This window comes from Myotis myotis, unplaced genomic scaffold (genome assembly GCF_014108235.1).
Source record: "Myotis myotis isolate mMyoMyo1 unplaced genomic scaffold, mMyoMyo1.p scaffold_m19_p_2, whole genome shotgun sequence".
NCBI classification, from domain to species: domain Eukaryota; kingdom Metazoa; phylum Chordata; class Mammalia; order Chiroptera; family Vespertilionidae; genus Myotis; species Myotis myotis.
In genome coordinates, this window is record NW_023416324.1 from 123,776,558 (window position 1) to 123,795,929 (window position 19,372).

Sequence of the window (19,372 nt, forward strand, 5' to 3'; positions counted from 1 at the left end):
TTTTTTTCCATAATTCAAATCACTTTATTCATTTGGATGTCTAGATCTCCTATATTATTACAAAGGCAGCCCCCCAAATCCCTTTCACAATCTTGATAGCACCTCTCAAACTCTCCCAACTAACTCTGTAAACTTATTGAAAGATCCATTAGCTTTTTCGGTTTTGCAGTTTAAATTCTGCTCATAACATTCTCTGTTTGGCTACTCACATGAAGAAATTCTAATTATAAAAGTGAAAAGCAATTTCTCTTTGCACATTTTCCTGAACCATTATCTGCCATGATCTGCCATCCTGTAGGAATAGGACTCCAGGCCATGGAGACAGAAGGGCAGGAGCTCAACCTCTAGGCTTGAACTTTGCATAGATGAGGTTTTCCAGGCTAAAATAAGTACCTATCTTTAGTAAAAGGTGATTCCTAGGAACCTGGACACACAAAAACAGGGAGATATATTACTTTTAGAGCAATAATTGAGACTTGTCACCATGGTTGGGTTTTTAGATTTTAAGTCATAAATGCAGCATAACAGTAATGCAGTTAATTTTCCCAGGTAAATAGTACACTGTTCTTTATTTTTCCAAGACATCGAACTTAAAATCACCAGAAATGTTTTTATTGCACTTTCTCATTCACTTCACAGTTTTATCCAGTCAAAAATCAGCAAAGCCTCAATTTTCCTTTTGACCATACTGTTTTTTACCTTAATACTAGTGCCTGTTAAATTGCCTCATTTCCATTTTCCTGGCTTTTATTGTCACTCCCCTTAATTACTATCAGAATGTTTTAGGGAGTCTCCCTGTTGACACTCTGTACCTCCTGCAATCTGTCTTCCATTTAGTTGGCAGAAGGGCCTTTCTATAATGTTGGTTTGATTGCATATTTTTTCACTGCAATAACTTTTTACATTTCTGACTCCTACTAGAACTTAACTTATTTGAGAGCAATGATTCTCTATTAGTAAAGATTAAATCAGAAAAAAAGAAAACGTATTTTTTAGTCAAAATATTTTTCTCAGTTTAATTGAGCTATAAGTTGTGTAAAAATTCAATTTCATGAATTCTTGCATATGTGTATACTCATAAAACCATTAACGAATTCAAGATAGTGAATATACCTAATGCTCCCAACTATTCCTCAGGTCCCTTTCTTTTTTTTTTTTTTTTTAATATATTTTATTGATTTTTTACAGAGAGGAAGGGAGAGAGATAGAGAGTTAGAAACATCGATGGGAGAGAAACATCGATCAGCTGCCTCCTGCACATCTCCTACTGGGGATGTGCCCGCAACCCAGGTACCTGCCCTTGACCGGAATCGAACCTGGGACCTTTCAGTCCGCAGGCCGACGCTCTATCCACTGAGCCAAACCGGTTTCGGCCCTCAGGTCCCTTTTTAATACCCCCCTCCATTACCTTCTTATCTACCCCTATCTATAGACAATTGCTGATCTGTGTTCTGTCACTACACATTTGTTTATATTTTCTAGAATTTTATATAAATTGAATCATAACTATTATTCTTTTTTAATTGCTTTTTTAATTCAGCAAAATTATTTTGATATTATTCATGCTGTTCCATGTGTCAATAGTTCATTCCTCTTTATTGCTGAATTGTATTTCATCATATGGATAAACTACAATTTGCTTATCCATTCACTGTTAAGGAATGTTTACTAAAAATAAAATTGCTATTAATACTTGAGGATATGTTTTTGTAAGAAGATAAGCTTTGATTTTAACAGTAAATATCTAGGATTGGAATGGCTGAATAGTATGATAGGTATAAGTTTATATTTTAAGAAACTGCCAAAGTGTTTTCACAGTGATTTTAACATTTTATTTTATTTATTTATTTTAAAATATATATATATATATATATATATATATATATATATATATATATATATATATATATTTATTTCAGAGAGGGAGAGAGAGGGAAAGAGAGATAGAAGCAACAATGATGAGAAACAATCATTGATTGGCTGCCTCCTGCACACCCCCAACTAGGGATCGAGCCTGCAACCTGGGCATGTGCCCTTGACCAGAATCGAACCCGGGACCCTTCAGTCCACAGGCCACGCTCTATCCACTGAGCCAAACCAGATAGGGTGATTTTTAACATTTTAAATTCAAAATAGCAATGTAAGAAAATTCAGTTGCTTTACATCCTTGCCAACAGTTTATATATACATATGGCCAATATATAGAATTTTCAGGAAAATGCCAGGTTGACAGAGCATATTTGGCATGTAATTGGTAATTGATAAATATTGACTTCAATAACAAAAGAAAATTATTAATAATAACAATTTTGAATAAATATTAAGGAGATAACATTTTCTAAATCAATAGCAAAGAATATAATAAGACTAAATTTTATTTTATTGCTCATTTTGTTCTTGGGGTATTTTATAAAATCAATAAATATTTCCTGGGCTGCTACTAGGCAGCCATAATTCTTTTAGCCTCTGAATATGTAATGATAAGAAAAGAGGCATGATTTCTATTGAGGGATATAAATTAATATCAAGGATTCATCTTTGGCAAGTACCATAGAGTAAACATGGTAGAGGAAGAAAAAGACATAATTGTAAAGAAACTATTGCAGAAAATTGCAAAGGATGGAATACTTTCTGTATCAATTCTTTGAGACCAGAATTAACCTAATACCAAAACAAGACAAAAACGTTATAAGTAGGGCGTGAGGTGGCTGACGGGGCTGCAGACTCCCCCCTCCCCACACACACCCCCACCCCCAGAGCGCAAGATGGAGGTGACGGGGTTATCAGCGCCCACTGTGACCGTTTTCATCAGCAGCTCTCTCAACAGCTTTCGCTCGGAGAAGCGGTACAGTCACAGCCTCACCACAGCTGAATTCAAGTGTAAACTAGAGCTGGTGGTGGGCAGCCCTGCGTCTTGCATGGAACTGGAACTTTATGGAGCTGACGAGAAGTTCTGCAGCAAGCTGGATCAGGAGGATGCCCTACTGGGCTCCTACCCCGTAGATGACGGCTGCCGCATCCATGTGATTGACCACAGCGGTGCCAGCCTTGGGGAATATGAGGATGTGTCCAAGGTGGAGAAATACAGGATCTCACAGGAAGCCTATGACCAGAGGCAAGTCTCAGTCCACTCCTTCCTGAAGCGCAGCAAGTTAGGCCGATACAATGAAGAGGAGCGGGCACAACAAGAGGCTGAGACCACCCAGCGCCTCACGGAGGAGAAGGCCCAGGCAAGTGCCATCCTTGTGGGTAGTCGTTGTGAAGTGCGGGCACCTGGGCAGCCCCCTCGCCGGGGACCATCATGTATGTAGGACTCACAGATTTCAAGCCTGGCTACTGGATTGGTATACACTTCGATGAGCCACTAGGGAAAAACGATGGCAGTGTGAATGGGAAACGCTACTTCGAATGCCAGGCCAAGTACGGTGCCTTCTTCAAGCCGTCAGTTGTGACCGTGAGGGATTTCCCTGAGGAGGACTACCGGTTGGATGAGATGTAATGCCCAAGGAAGGACATCCTCTTGCTCCAACTACCTTGCCCACTTATTGCCCCTCCCTATGTGTGCCCATGACTCTTCCCCAACCCTGTTTTTATTTTACTCACTTTGTTCTTACCATTGACTTTTGAGACTTGTGTATTAAATTTGCTGGACCTAAAAAACAAAAAAACAAAAACAACAACAAAAAAACCCGTTATAAGTAAACTAGAGAACAAATATCCCTCATCAACATGGATACAAAATTGTTAAATAAAATCTTAACAAACTGAATTTAAAAATACACTATATTGATACAAACACTCAAATAAGTGAGGATTTTTCTAGGAATGCAAGGTTGGTTTATTCAATAAACAAAAGTGGAAAAGTATGTGATCATCTCATTAGAGGCAGAAAGAGCAATTGACCAAAAGAAAACTATTTCTTTAAAAATATATCAGTGCCTGGCCAGTGTGACTCAATGGTTGAACATTGACCCATGAACCAGAAGGTCAGGGTTTGATTTGGGGCACTTGCCTAGGTTGTGGGCTCAATTTCAGTAGGGGCTGTGCAGGAGGCAGCTGATCAAAGATTCTTTCTCATGATTGACCTCTCCTTCCCCATCTCTGAAATCAATAAAAATATATTAAAAATATCTCAGAAATCTGAGAATAAAGCAATTTTCTCAGTCTCATAGAATATCTATAACAAATCAATACCTAATATCATATTTAATTGGAAAAGAATGAATGCTTGTTACTTGATATTAAGAAAAAAGCCCCAAATGAATATAGTCTGAGGGCCTAATGTAAAATATGGTAATGATAATTGATAAGACTGTATCTCACACATACCCTGGAAAACACAGAAAGGCAAGGGAGGAAGGAAGGAAGGAAGGAAGGAAGGAAGGAAGGAAGGAAGGAAGGGAGGGAGGAAGGAAGGAAATTATGTGGGGTGATAGATATGTTAATTAACTAGATGAGGGAATTCTTTAAATATATATATATATATACATACACACACATATGTATACTAGAGGCCTGGTGTATGAATTCGTGAATAAGTGAGGTCTGGCCTACACCCATAGGGGCCAATGGGCTAGGCCAGCCAGTGGGGAGGGGCCATGGGAGGTTGGTGGCTGATCCTGCCCCTGATAGGGGTTGGAGGACAATCAGGGGTGAGGCTAGCCTGGGGGAGGGGCCTGGAGAAGACCCACTGAGCTGGAGCTGAGCATGGGCCCAAGGCTTCCCAGGAAAGATGGCCTTAGCAAGGAAACAGAAACCACCAGAAGGCTCTGCAAACAGACCCTGAGCTCCCTTTGGCCAGGCAGACTCAGAGCTGGTGTCTCTGTGTGTACATTAGACACAGACCAGCACTCGCCTTTGTCTGTTGGTCAAATCCATGCATCAAAAAAAGTGTTCCCTTTCTTCTTTTTGGGCCCTTACAACAAATACAGGCCAATTGGAAGACACAGGCCTTAGTGGTAGAACCAGGCCCCACAATCACCCGGAATTTAGGCCCAAGACAACTGGGTAGCAATCTCCATGGAACAGAACACACTGTTTTAGAGTATTAATTCTCCCCTGAAATGTTCCCAGCTGCTCCTCTTTAGCCGGATTAGACTACACTAAGGAACCAAAGACCAAGTTTCCTTTGAGGGAGCCATGCTGCTTCAGTGGGAGGTGGGCCTACCATCTCCTCTCCAGGACTGTGCCCCGCCCAGGCTGCTCCGTACCACTGCCCAGAGGCACTCCGTTGCAGTGGTGATGAAGCAAGCATTCCACCTGGCTGCTCACACTGCCCACTCTAAGCGGCAGCCCCCCCAGGACTGGGGGACTCCAGCGAGGCTGAGGGAATTAGGTGCTGCCATTTTGTGGCTATGGACACCGTCATCTTTTGTGGCGGAGTGATGGTTAATTTGCATATTGCACTTTTATTAGATAGGATATATACATACATATCCTATCTAATAAAAGAGAAACATGGTAATTGGCGTACGACCGCTACCCTTCCCATTGGCTAATCAGCGAGATATGCAAATTAACTGTCAGCCAAGATGGCGGCCGGCAGCCAGGCAGCTTGAAACTAACATGAGGCTTGCTTGCTTCAGTGACGGAGGACTCCAACGTTCCCCACATGCCTAGCAGGCCTCTGAGCCTGCAGTTTGAAACATTTTAACAAATATAGAAGCTAAAAAAAACCCAGAAACCAGCTTTCAGAGAACTGGGATCTCAGAGCTGGAGTCAGAGCTGGAGTTATACATTGTTTCGAACCGAAACAAACCAGATACCTACTTTCAGCAGCAGAGGCATAAGAGCTGGAGCCTCAGAGCTAAAGCTGGCCCAGAATTTTAAAAAAAAGAAAAAAAAGAAAAAAAGGAGCGGTTGGGAGCTTCCGTCACCCTCCAGTCTGAAAACAGCCCTCAGACCCTCACCCAGACTGGCCAGGCACCCCAGTGGGGACCCCCACCCTGAAGGGTGTGTGACCAGCTGCAAACAGCCCTCAGCCCCTCACCCAGACTGGCAAGGCATCCCAGTGGGAACCCCCACCCTGAATGGTGTGTGACCAGCTGCAAACAGCCATCATCCCCTCACCCAGGCTGGCCAGGTACCCCAGTGGGGACCCCCACCCTGATCCAGGACACCCTTCAGGGCAAACCAGCCAGCCCCACCCATGCACCGGGCCTCTATCCTATATAGTAAAAGGGTAATATGCCTCCCGGCACCGGGATCAGCGTGACATGGGACAGCGCCCAAACCCCCTGATCGCCCTGAAGCTCTGTGTGTGACAGCGGGCGGGGCCACAACCTCCCTATCCTCCCTGCTCTGTTTGTGACAGGGGAAGGTGCCCCAACCTCCTGATCATCCCTGCTCTGTGCCTGATACGGGGGAGCTCCCCAACCTCTGATTGCCCTGCGGCTCTGTGTGTGACAGGGTGCAGCGCCCCAACCCCCTGATCGGCCCTGCTCTGTGTGTGACAGGGTGCAGCACCCCAACCCGCCCCCCACCCCACAGGCCCTGCTCTGTGTGTGACAGGGTAGAGCCATAACCTCCCCATCGGCCCTGCTCTGTGTGTGAGAGTGGCGGCGCCCCAACCCCCTGATCGACCCTGCTCCGTGAGTGACAGGGTAAGGAGCCCCAACCCCCTGATGGGCCCTGCTCTGTGTGTGATGGGGGCAGCACCCCAACCCCCTGATTGGCCCTGCTCTGTGCGTGACGGGGATGGCACTGCAACCTCCCCATCGACCTTGCCTTGAGTGTGACAGGGGGCTATCCCCCAACCCCCCAATCAGCCCTACCCTGAGCGTGACTGGGGGTGGCATCGCAACCTCCCGATCCGCCCTACTCTGTGCATGACAGGCGGTGGCGCCCCAACTCCCCAATCGGCCCTGCTCTGAGCCCGACCAGGGGCTGTACCTAGGGATTGGGCCTGCCCTCTGCCACCCGGGAGCAGGCCTAAGCCAACAGGGCATTATCTTCTGAGGGGTCCCAGACTGCGAGAGGGCACAGGCCAGGCTGAGGGCCCCCCCCTTCCCTTCCCCCCGAGTGCACAAATTTTTGTGCACTGGGCCTCTAGTGTATATATGTAATTAAGTATACATTTATCTCACAATGTATACTTTAAATATCTTACAAATTTATTAATTATGCCTCAATAAAGATGAAAAAAACAAAAGAAAAAAGCCTAAGACATTATCTTTCAAAACTGTTATTTAATATCGAAATGCAAAAAAAGGAGACACAAAAGCCATTGAGATTGAGTAAAAGTAGTAAAATTATCTTTATCATTAGAAAATAGTCTATGTAGAAATGTTATGGAATCATCAAAAAAGCTGCTAAAATAACTACTTTAGTAGTTCTAGTAGTGTAAACTATTTTATGGGATAAAATGTTGACATACAAAAAAATATTTTATATACCAGTGTACACTTGGAAATTGGAATAAAAATTCAATAGAATTTGCATCAGCATAAAAATGTTAAATAATTTAAGATAAATATAACAAAAATCATGTAAATGAATACATTTAAAACTTTAAAATTTACCTGGGAGAAATGAAAGAATACCTACATAAATGGATGTATACTATGTTTATGGATCAAAAAATATTGCTAAACTATCAATTTTCTCCAAATTAATGTTTAGATTCCTAATGATCTAAATGAAAATCTCATCAGGTATTTTTTTTTTTAATTGAAAAACTGATTCTGATATTCATATAGAAATGCAAAGACCTAAAAGAGCTAAAACATATTTGAAAAAAAACAAAACACAAGAAAACAAAGATGGAGGACTTACTTCACCATCTGATTTTGAGATTTATCATAAGGCAATCACACTTCAAAAATAGTTATTCATTATTCTATTCAACCCAGAGATGGCTATAGAAATTGTTTTTGTAATCCATATCTCAAGCAAAAACCAAGGCTTTGCTAATTAGTATATCAAATGTTAGAAATGGACTTTCATTTATGAAATGATTAGTATTTTACATATGTGGATGACGGAAATATTTTAGAGATACTCCCTACTATTACAAAAACCAAAAACAAGCAGTTCTGTTATTCAGATAGCATGTTATCTTTAAGGGTAATTCTCCTACCTATTCCCAAATGATTTTGTGAATGTGAAAGGTGCCTAATGTCAACTCTAAGTATAACTGAATCCTCCTTCTAGAGCATTGGCTAGTTTGCCAGAAATGAACCTTTTATGCAAGGTAGTGTCCAGAACAACTAAGGTGACTAAAAGCTGACTGCATCTGGTATTTAAAAAAAAACAAGGTTTGGTATTGTTTTTATGCCTGCTTGCTAATTTTATTAAATGAAAGTTTCTATGATAAAAATAAATGTGACAAACATTGGTCTGAAATGTGCTTCATTTGTAATATGGCAATAAGGTTTTCATGAGATAGAAATAATCTTTAACTGCCTTAAATTTTTTCACTGACGATCACAGGCCAGGCAGAACTTTATTTCTTGAGAAAATTCATTATTTCTTAAATGTTAGATGCACTTAATTTAAATAATCACTCAAAAGTTTGTTCAAAGAAAAACATGATCAGCTCCAAGAACTTTAAAGAACTACTTATTCATAGAAAACAGAAACTGCTTGCAACTGTATTTAGGAAGTTTTCTTTTATGTTTTTGGCTGCTATTTCTGACAATGATTTTCAAGTAATAACAAAAACCTTAATGCAGGTAGGTACCCTGCTATATTGGGGCTCTTTCACACAGATATCTAAGAAATTTGAAGTTGCAAAATGAATAGCTGTCTCACTAATCATTGATATTTCTAGCTCACTCTCTCTCCCTTTCCCTTCCTCTCTCTCTAAAAATCAATTAAAACATTAAAAATTTAAAAAAGTTCTACTTAGCAATATATATTAGCTATTTTGTAAGTAATTCCTCCTCTGAAGATTATGTTTTTGGTATATATATATATATGTGTGTTCTAAATGTGTGCATTCTAAAATATGAAGTCACAACTCTCCTTCCCACACCTGCCAGAATTGTGTATGATCACATGCATAGTCAGTGTTGTGTGTGCTGTTACTTGAGGAATCACATGGAGATTCTGGCAGAAGATATAGCATCTTTCCTTCCACTAGACTAATTCCTGGAGGAAACCAAATAGAGGCAGAAAAAAACTCGCTAGGAAATATAGATTGTACTGTTAATTCTCATAACTAAAATTATTTCATACCCAATAACCCATACCTTGAGTTGTCTGGAGATTGAACTTTAATTTTTTTATTTCTTCTTGGAACAATATTCTTGAGGCTGAAGATGGTGTTTATTGTCCTCTGACAATTATCCTGGAGTCCAAAGTAAATCTTTACAGGATACTTGGAAGATAGGAGTGCATTAGTATGGAGTGAAGATTTGACTCTCTCTAAACCTTGGAGAGACCGGTTCTTGAATTATTGTAGGAAGAAGTGATGACTAAACTCTACCTCAATGTGAATGGGAAAGGTGACCAGATGGAAGTGCGCATCCTCTACCACAATAAAGTAGCTGTCAGGATGAACTACCCCTAACGCCTCTTCTACTTGGACATGTTTTCTGAAATATATATTGCTATAAGCCTTTTCCCAGAGCTTGGGTTAGATGGCCGGCACCTGAAGAAGCAAGATAAGAACTCCCCTCTGCCTGACTGACCAATGCATTCTCCTCCTCTTGACTCCCTTGACTGACTTGTGCCTTCCTCTCTGCTTGACTGAAGGGCACACCCGCATTCTGACCTTATATTGCACAATTTTACCCTATTTAAGGGAACCTAACTGAAATGAGTTTTCAGGGTAAAATTGTCAGGTTTAGGGAGTTTTAGGAACTAGGCAGGGGTCCTCAAGCTTTTTAAACAGGGGGCCAGTTCACTGTCCCTCAGACCGTTGGAGGGCTGGACTATAGTTTAAAAAAAAACTATGAACAAATTCCTATGCACACTGCACATATCTTATTTTGAAGTAAAAAAACAAAACGGGAAAAAATACAATATTTGTATTTGCATGTGGCCCGCGGGCCGTAGTTTGAGGACCCCTGAACTAGAGGGTCTATGGGGGAGGACTATCTTGGAGCTGCCAAAAGGCATACATTCACAGAGGGGGGGGAAAAAAGGTGCCACAGGATAAGGAGAAGAGGAAGACATCCATCCATTCACAGGAGATAGGAAAAAGCCACAGCTTATGGGGAGAAAGAGGAGACAGACTTTCACAGAGGATAGAGAAATGCTGACAAATGGGAGAAAGAGGAAAACAGATTTTCACAGGAGATAGAGAATTCTACCACTGAAGGGGGATGTGGTGGGGGGCACCAGGTGGGGTTTGAGCTTTAAAGCTGATATTCTACCAATTGGAAGGCAGTATGAAGAAACAAAGAACTGCAGCCTTTATCAACCTTAGAAAAGAGGAGCTTAGTGGGTCACCACCTTGGGACCCTCGCCCTACGTGGGAGACTGTACTTGTTTCTAATAAATTTCCACCCTTTTCAACTACCACCTTTTGTCTGTGGCTTCATTCTTTGAATCCATCTAGACAAAAATCTGGGAAAGAAACCACCCTTGCATCCTGCTTAGGAAAACTACCCTAGTCATCACCACCTCCTCAAGGCTGACACCAACACACTGGTCTCAGCCCAGCAGTGAGAGAATGCATTAAAATTACTTGAACTCTTACAATGTCTGTTGGCCTGGCTCCCGTTGGCACAGATCTAACAGCAACCATGAGCTGGGTAATAAATTGAGTACCTTTGGGAAATGCTATAGAAGGGATTGGACCTTTGGACACTTAAGGAAGTCATATTTAGTATGACAATTTAAAATTTATGTTTTGTTATTTACTTTTTTTTTCCTAAGCTTTCAGTGAAGTGTGTAGCATTGAAGGGAGCTGAGGATCAAGTCTGTGCCCATGGTTGAGAAGCATAGAAGAGCAGAACCAGATTGAGGGGAAACATATCCTCCAGAGACTGCAGGTGGCAAACTGTAAAAGAAAGGAATATAATCTGCAGGCAGACTGATGGTAATCAACTTGTGTGCATGTTGCACAGTGTCTCTGACAATGGTGCTTTCACTTTAAGAAAATGTGACTCTGTTAGGAAGCTTTAATTTTTTTACTATTTTTCTCACCCAGTTCACTGACAAGTTTTAAAAAGCTCTTAATTTTACTTAATAATATTTTATTAGACCTTTGTCCTAAAGAAATAATACAAAACATGAAAAGCTGCATGGGTAAAAATATTTGCCAAGTAAGTATTAGGAGAAATCAAACTGTCCAATAACAGAAAATTATGAAGATAATAAATTTACTTGATAGCATAATTTGCAACCATTAAGAAATGGCAAATACACTAGTAAATGCCTATAATAAGATATTAAGTAATAAAAGCAGGATGCAAAATGTCACACAGTGAGAATAATATGCGCTTAGAAGAAAATGACTAGGAAATAATATACTAAAATGATAGGAAGGGTTATAGGATGATGGTTGTATTGTAACTATTTCAATTATTTTCTTCTAGAGTTCTAATTATGTTTAATAGTTTTCTTATAATGAAAAATAAATAAATTTAAAAGAGAAGAAAGGCACACTTGCCTAACTAGGTAAACTGAAAGCTGGAGCAAGAGGCAAACACAAAGAGCTAATTGAGGAAACTTGACTGCTTACACAACAATGTGAGTGAAACAATTTTTTAAAAACTGAGCCTTCCCTATTCTGCCAGGCTAGCTAAGTTACATGATTTGCTGAGACTGAAAACCAAAACACCATAGTCTAATATAAAATTATTTTGTAAGCTGGGTATTTTTATTTTTGAAAGACAAATTTGACTTCCTATGGCCACATACTGTTTTTATCCTCCTCCCATTTGACAATGCCTATAGGAAGTGCACATCCTTCCACAGGGCAGAGGACTCCTCTTGATGCAAGTCAATTCATGGCCCTGGAGTTCCCTTTTAATACTACCTTTCTTCTCCATTTTCCTCACTTTGTAGCTGTACAGAGGGAAAATATATGAATACTTTCTGTGTATTTTTTTTTTCATTTTTATTGGCTGTTTTCCAAGTAGCCCACAGATAGACAGATAAACATCTTCTGGATAGATTAAGTGTTACAGTATTATCTAATGGCAATATCAATTTTGATGTCACCATTCTGTGGGACTCTTCCCCCTCCCTAAGTGGGAGTCTCTACTTGTTCTTCAATAAATGTCCACCTTTACTATATGACTTTCTGTCCGTGGATTCACTCTTTGATTCCAGCGGACAAAGAATCCAGGTTCTATTCCAAAAATTTCATATCACCCAGTGCCTGCCAGCAGCCAGAGGGAAACCCAGATCCTGGGTGCCAGAGGGAAGTTGGTGCCAGTGGAAGAAAGGCCTACTCTGGCACGAATTTCATGCATCGGGCCTCTAGTAGATAATAACATACTTATGCCTAAATATTTATATATGGCACTGTGATGTAACACAGACCAATGAATTATTATAAAGAAGAGTGTATGCATTTTCAGGAGTTTTAGTCTTCTCAGTTCTTTTTTCTCCTTATTTACAGCCCCTCCCTATTCCCCTATGTACTAGCTTCATTTCTCTCTTCTTTACTCTTTATGTCAATGTTGACTCTCAGGAAAGGATATGAAAAAAATAAAGTTTCATTAATCTTTTCAACTATGTAAAGAATTAACTCTTCCTGAAAGATGAACATTTCAAAATGCACAAAAACTTTTTCAATAAAATTTTGGACACAGTCAATATGACAGGTAGATTTGGCCTGGAGGGTGGATAAAGGTTAGAGAGTAATAAGTAACATTCTGTTAACCAGGCCAGACCTTAAAATAATATATGTCCTTAAAGAAGGGAAAAAGAAAAGATAAATAAATAATGTCATTCAGTTCACATCTGGCCTCCTTCTACCACAGGGAAGGTACTGGTTGATAGTAAGATCAAATGAAACACACACAAAGCTAACTAAGGAAATTTGGTTGCTCATTAAAATAATAAAATGGAGAGAGCAAGAAAGTGATAGAAAGTCATGACATCATTTGAAATCATGATTTCAAAGCATATTGCTCACCCAAATTTTTCTTCCCCAATCATCATTATCATAGAAAACATTTACAGACCTTTTACTATATGTAAGTCACTAGATTAAGTACCTTCTGTGAATATCCTCACTGAAATTTTATAAAAACCCAAGGAGAAATGTTCTATTATTATCTACTAGAGGCCCGATGCATGAAATTCGTGCCAGAGTAGGCCTTTCTTCCACCGGCACCAACTTCCCTCTGGCACCCAGGATCTGGGTTTCCCTCTGGCTGCTGGCAGGCACTGGGTGATATGAAATTTTTGGACTAGAACCCGGATTCTTTGTCCGCTGGAATCAAAGAATGAATCCATGGACAGAAAGTGGTATAGTAAAGGTGGACATTTATTGAAGAACAAGTAGAGACTCCCACTTAGGGAGGGGGAAGAGTCCCACAGAATGGACTCCCACGTGGGGAGTGGGAAAGGGTCCCAATGAGTTGCTTTTCCCTATGGTGTATAAAGGCTGCAGATCCTGGTGCCTTGATATCCCCTCTGGTTGGTCACTATTCCCTTAGACTGGTTACTATAGTAACTCCTGGGCTCAAATGTCAAACCTCACATAGGACATGTGAAGTTCTCTCCCCATCCCCCTCCTTCCTTATTGTCTTCCTATTCCCTTTGGGCTTTCTTCCTCTCCTTCTGGATGAAGGGCTTCCTTCTCTTTATTTTGTAAATATAAACCTTTTGCTCTTACCAGCTCCCCCATTCTATGGAAATATACCTTCTGCTGCTCTGCAGGCCTGTGTTTCCTCCATGGTCCCCCTAATTTCCAAAATTTCTAATATTTCCTAAACCTGTTCTACTTTACCCCTAAAATTACTGTTTCATGGGGACCCAGTCTTCCCTCGCAGTGCCAGCTTTGTCCAGAAGGACATCCGGTCTAATTAGCATATTACTCTTTTATTATTATAGATTTATTGATGACAAAACCTAAAGACACAGAGTATATGTCACAGATTGGATTTCCCAGGAAACTGACCTTTACATGGAGTTTAGCATTTAGAAAATTTGTTAAGGTGTGCTCTTGAGACTAATAACTATGGAAGGAAAAGGAAGCATGTAGAAGTGAGTAGAGAGAGAATCCAGGCCTCATTGCAGGCCTAAAGATAACTCTTTGGAAGAGTCTCCTGGAACTCTGAGACTATAATTCACTTCAAAGTGTTCCTATAGAGTAAGATATTCGTTTTCTATAGCTCAGTTATCAGTTCTTAGATATGGGCCTCCTTGGGAAGAGGGTGTGATTTTAGACAAGGTGGACCTCTTCACCTGAGACAGTCCTTGAAGTACTAACAATTGAAGGCTGATGCCTAGGGCACTTGCCACAGATGCCATTAACATTCTGATGCTTCTTTTCAGCCTTATCAATATTGTGTTCTCAGACTTGCAATGAAATATTACTGGGTTATATGATATTTTCTTATCTTTTGTAATATTCCTTACTGGTAAGAGGAGTTAGCTTGACATGCAGGCAGACAGGGCAGGGGTCCAGTGGAAAACAAAGGCAGGTGGAACATAGGCAGGGGCAGACAATAGTTTGAGCAAGCCTGACCACAGAAACCAGCCATGCAGAAATAATAGAATGTTTTTGGACTCAGAGCAGGAGGCATGTGAAACTATGGAAGGTCTGCAACAATAAGGTGAACTGACACATAGGAACATGGAAAGTTCAGGTCTGTTTCTGGGCAACAACAATGGAGGGAATCAATCAGGTGGTGATACAGGTAGATAATAAAGCAGGATTGTAGCACATATATACCCCTAGACATATTAGCTTCACTGGAAACCTATTAATGGCCCCTCTCCCTGTGCAGGGAGTCTGAATCTGCTTGCAATATATTTTCCATGCTTTTTCTTAAATCTTCTGGTCCATGATCTCATTCTCCAGCTTCACAAGACACAAACCCAGGGGAAAAAAAACTTCAGCTCACACACAACCCAGGGGAAAAAAGTTCAGCTCACCGTTCTGGTTATCACTGATACCTGTGTTATAAATTCTTTAAATATTTATAAGTATATGTTTTATGTAAAGAAATGTAATTGGGCCAATTTTCTAAGGTAATAAGCTTACTCTGCAAATCTAGCACAATCATTACTTTTTAGAAATAGCTTTCCTGTTTACCCCTCCCAAAATAAATCAAGATTTTAAACAATGTCTCACAGAACCATCATCATTTCCTTCAGAACATTTTTCTCAGCATATGATAATGAGATAGGGTATTTGGCAAATAGGCTATAACCAATAAGGGCTAAAAGGACTATCACAGAAATAGTAAAACCAGCCCCAATGGATTTATGACTTAGAACTGGTAGACAAGCTCAATCCAACATGGAAACTAATTTCACTTTGCAGTAATTCCTTAAATAAAGGACAACCCCTGCCACACACACACACACACACACACACACACACACACACACACACACCACCAGGATCAGAAATGGAAAGCCAATGTAAAGACACACTATGGTCCACAGGACTCTTCTGTAAAGTCTCCACCCCTTCCCCCAGAAAATCTTAAATATTCCTCCCCCTTATTGAATGCCCTACTGCTGGCTCAAACTGCCATGTCTGCCCCTGGACTACAGGCATTATTGGGTCCTCCTACCCTTGCTGGCAGTATGAATTTGCTTGTAATAAATTTTCCACACTTTTGCTTAAATCTTCTAGTCCACAGAACTCATTCTTCTGCGTCGCGTGACACAACCCTGGGAAAAACATCTTGGCTCACTGTTCTGGTTCTCACTATTTCTTCACTAATAAACCCTCTTTCACTTTAAATTCTATGCTGGCTTGAATTTGAATTCTTTCCTTCTTGATGCCAAGAACCCACAATGATCACAGACTTACGGTCCTGGACACCCAGAATGCCTGTATCAATTGTACATTTATTTGTTAGAGGATTTAGAAATGCTTAGCAACAATTTGTTAAATGGGTGAATGGGTTAATAAATTTTTAAGAAGTGATGCTATTTTTATACATTACTAGAGGCCTAGTGCACGAATTCATTCACCAGTGGGGTCCCTCGGCCTGGCCTGCAGGATCAGGCCAAAACTGGCTGTCTGACATCTTCTGAGGGATCCTGGATTGTGAGAGGGCACAGGCCAGGCCAAGGCACCCCACTGGTGCATGATCAAGGCTGGGGAGAGATGCGGGAGGTTGGCCAGCAGGGGAGGGCTCCAGGGAGTGTCCAGCCTGTCTCACTCAGTCCCAATCAGCTGAACCCCAGCAGCAAGCTAACCTACCAGTCAGAGCATCTGCCCTGTGGTGGTCAGTGCACATAATAGTGAGTGGTTGAGTTGCCTTAGCATATCATTAGCATATTATGCTTTGATTGGTTGAATGGCCAACCAGTCAACCAGACACTTAGCATATTAGGCTTTTATTATATAGGATTTCCCTTCATCAAAGAGAGTAAAATGTTTTGATCTTTTGGTGTAAAGTTTAAAAACAAAAATTTACCTTTTAACTATTATTTTTCACTTCTTAAAGTTAAGGTCACCATTTTAATCCTGTTCAGCAGAGATAATGCATTAGAGAAGATAAATGCCTCTTTTTTATCTGAATAAATTAATTAATTTATTACATACACAAAAAAGATATCCCATAACAAATAGCAATTAAAAGTAATAAAATGGCTTCATGCTTGCTGTTGGGAAGATTGGTAAAATAAGAATATGAGGGTATATTAGATTGAAAACAAAAATCAAATATTTTTTTCTGATTACACAGACATTGTATTTTTAGTTAACAAGTTTCAATAAAATTGGTTTTCTGTTATGCCATCTCAGGTTTAAATCTAGAAGTGTTCAAGATGTATGGAATATATCAGGCAGGTTTATATACTTTTTAAGGATAACTACAGAATCTTGCTAAAGCCATTATACCTCAGTGGGGATAAAAATAGATTTAAGCTATTGATTTTTTAACATAGCTATCTCAATCATTTGGATTTCAGTTAAGTACTAGGGGAAAACAATAGGGAAAAAAGTGCAATGGAAGAGTAATTATTGAAGTACAACAAGTGTTAGTAGAAGTTTTAACAAAAGTAGATGCATTGCTAATTGCAACTATAGATGAAAATATGATCTCTAAAGGAATGGAAACAGAAACCTTGCAAGTTCAATAGAGTAAGATAGGTATATAAGCTTGAGAATATTGAGTTCTACTAAGGTAACACCAAATATTTAGAAAGACAAAGCCAAGATAAAAGTAAAAAGCAAACTCAAAACCTAATATTGTAGGAGCAAGGATTTTTTTAATGAAAGAGAAATTGAAAGATGACATTCTTGAAAACAAAACAAATAGGTTGAATAATCTGTAGGAATGTACTCATATAACCATTTTGCCTATGAATATACCATTTACTCACAAAGGTTAGCTTTTTATAAGTGCAAATTACACACAGCATATAAAATAATAAAAAGAATATAGTAATTTTTTTAGTAGTAAAGTTTTCACTTTCTAATGCCTGACCCTTTGTTTTTTAAGGGCAGATATTTTTTAGTTAACTATTAAGTCCAAATTTACTTGGGTGAAGCTTAAAATTTACTCAGACCAACTAAACTAACTAGCCTGAAGAAAAATAGGAAAAAAAAAAATAGTTTCCTATAGTAGATTCCTAGCCACAGACTCTTATGTTTACTTATATTAGAAGTGTGGATGAAAGGGGTCAGATGTTAACCTGATGAGCACAGGACAGGCTATGTGGTAGCCTTGCAAACTCAAAAGACTTAAAGTAACCACAAAGGATGGTCTGAAATTAAAACTTTGATTAAAAAGCAGTCTATGGTGGGTAGTCACGTCCAAGGCCAGTATCTTCTCTGACAAAGACCAACTTCAGCCAAAACCGGTTTGGTTCAGTGGATAGAGCATCGGCCTGTGGACTGAAAGGTCCCAGGTTCGATTCCGGTCAAGGGCATGTACCTGGGTTGTGGGCACTTCCCCAGTGGGGGATGTGCAGGAGGCAGCTGATCGATGTTTCTAACTCTCTATCTCTCTCCCTTTCTCTCTGTAAAAAATCAATAAAATATATTAAAAAAAAAAAAGATCAACTTCAATCTTTACTGAGCTTATTTATTTATTTATTTATTTATTTTCCATCTAAGGAATGTCATACCTTTGGAATGTCAAGGTAACCAGTGACTTCTCTTTTTCCAGACCCTTCAGGGCACAACCAATGGGCCAGGGTGCCAGAGCAGAGACCACAAATTCCTTCATTGTTATTGTTATCTCTTAATTGTTGACTGTTAACTATCCTGTACTCACCTATGTAAAAGAAGCATGTGTCTATCATTTTACTTTTTATCCAATCCCAGAGGTTTTTCTGCTTTTCCTTCTCTCACCTCCCTAATCTATCACCGATAGATTTCATGTAACCCACTTACAAATCTACCTTTGACTATAATGTATAAAACAGGGTGAAAAACCGTCATTCTCCAGAGCATTATTTTAATTTATTGAGATTCTGCTTCCCAGCAATTGTCAACAGTTTGGCTCAAAAAACTCACTGAAATTCTGTACAGGTTTGAATGTTTCTTATGTTAACAGAAGAAAGTGTTCTTTATTTGTTACTTTTCTTACCTGGCTGTATAATTTGCCTCACTGAGGTGAATGAAATTTAATAAACATAATTTTTCACTTCTCAAATGTTAGATACACCATGAAAATTACTCAGTGATGTTTACTTTCTGAAAGTTAATTTTATAACCTTAAAGAGTCTATGGTTTTGAAAAGGAAAATGGGTGGGGGGGCTTGCAACCTAGTTCAGTACCTGGTTAAAACTATAGTCTTACTTCCCCACTCTGACTGACTTGGGCAGAGCTGTGGGGACCCTCAGCAGCCGGCACAGGAGGAGATATGTAGGTCAAAGCCTCCCCACAAGTTCAATTCAGGCTTTGGATCTGGAATTCCCGTGGATTAGCAAATCTGTGAAATAAAGGTTAAACTTTCCTCTCTCAGAGTGCTGGCTGATCATTCTCCGGTGCATTCTTCCACAACATTTAGTACATTAGCCCAGAAACATCAGTTGAGCTGGCTCTTAGGCCACTGCTGATGAGGGCAGACTTCAGGGCACTGGCTTTGGGCTCTGGGACCTAAGGAAGATGCACCACTGGCACATTTGCTGGTTCCTGAACTCGCGGGGCCTGGAGGGACTATGGTGACTCTGTGCTCTCACAGACCCAAAAGAGGCAGGAAACAACTTTCTGGGACTTCCCAGGAGGGAAGTCACAATCAGACATCTGAAACTGTAAGTTTTTCCCCAGGGAAATAGGTCTGAGTTCTGGCCTGTCCTATGAGACAGAAGAGGTAGCTGGCCCCTATCT

General features: G+C 40.1%; 1 protein-coding gene across 1 annotated transcript; it reads left to right on the top strand.

Moving 5' to 3' along the window:
- The first annotated feature begins 2,747 nt into the window (after window positions 1-2,747).
- Window positions 2,748-3,543, top strand: LOC118676622 (tubulin-folding cofactor B-like). The gene is given in 2 exon segments (XM_036350807.1): window positions 2,748-3,288; window positions 3,291-3,543. Coding segments are annotated over 2 exon segments (732 nt in total). The 5' UTR covers window positions 2,748-2,765; the 3' UTR covers window positions 3,500-3,543.
- The last annotated feature ends 15,829 nt before the right edge of the window (window positions 3,544-19,372 follow it).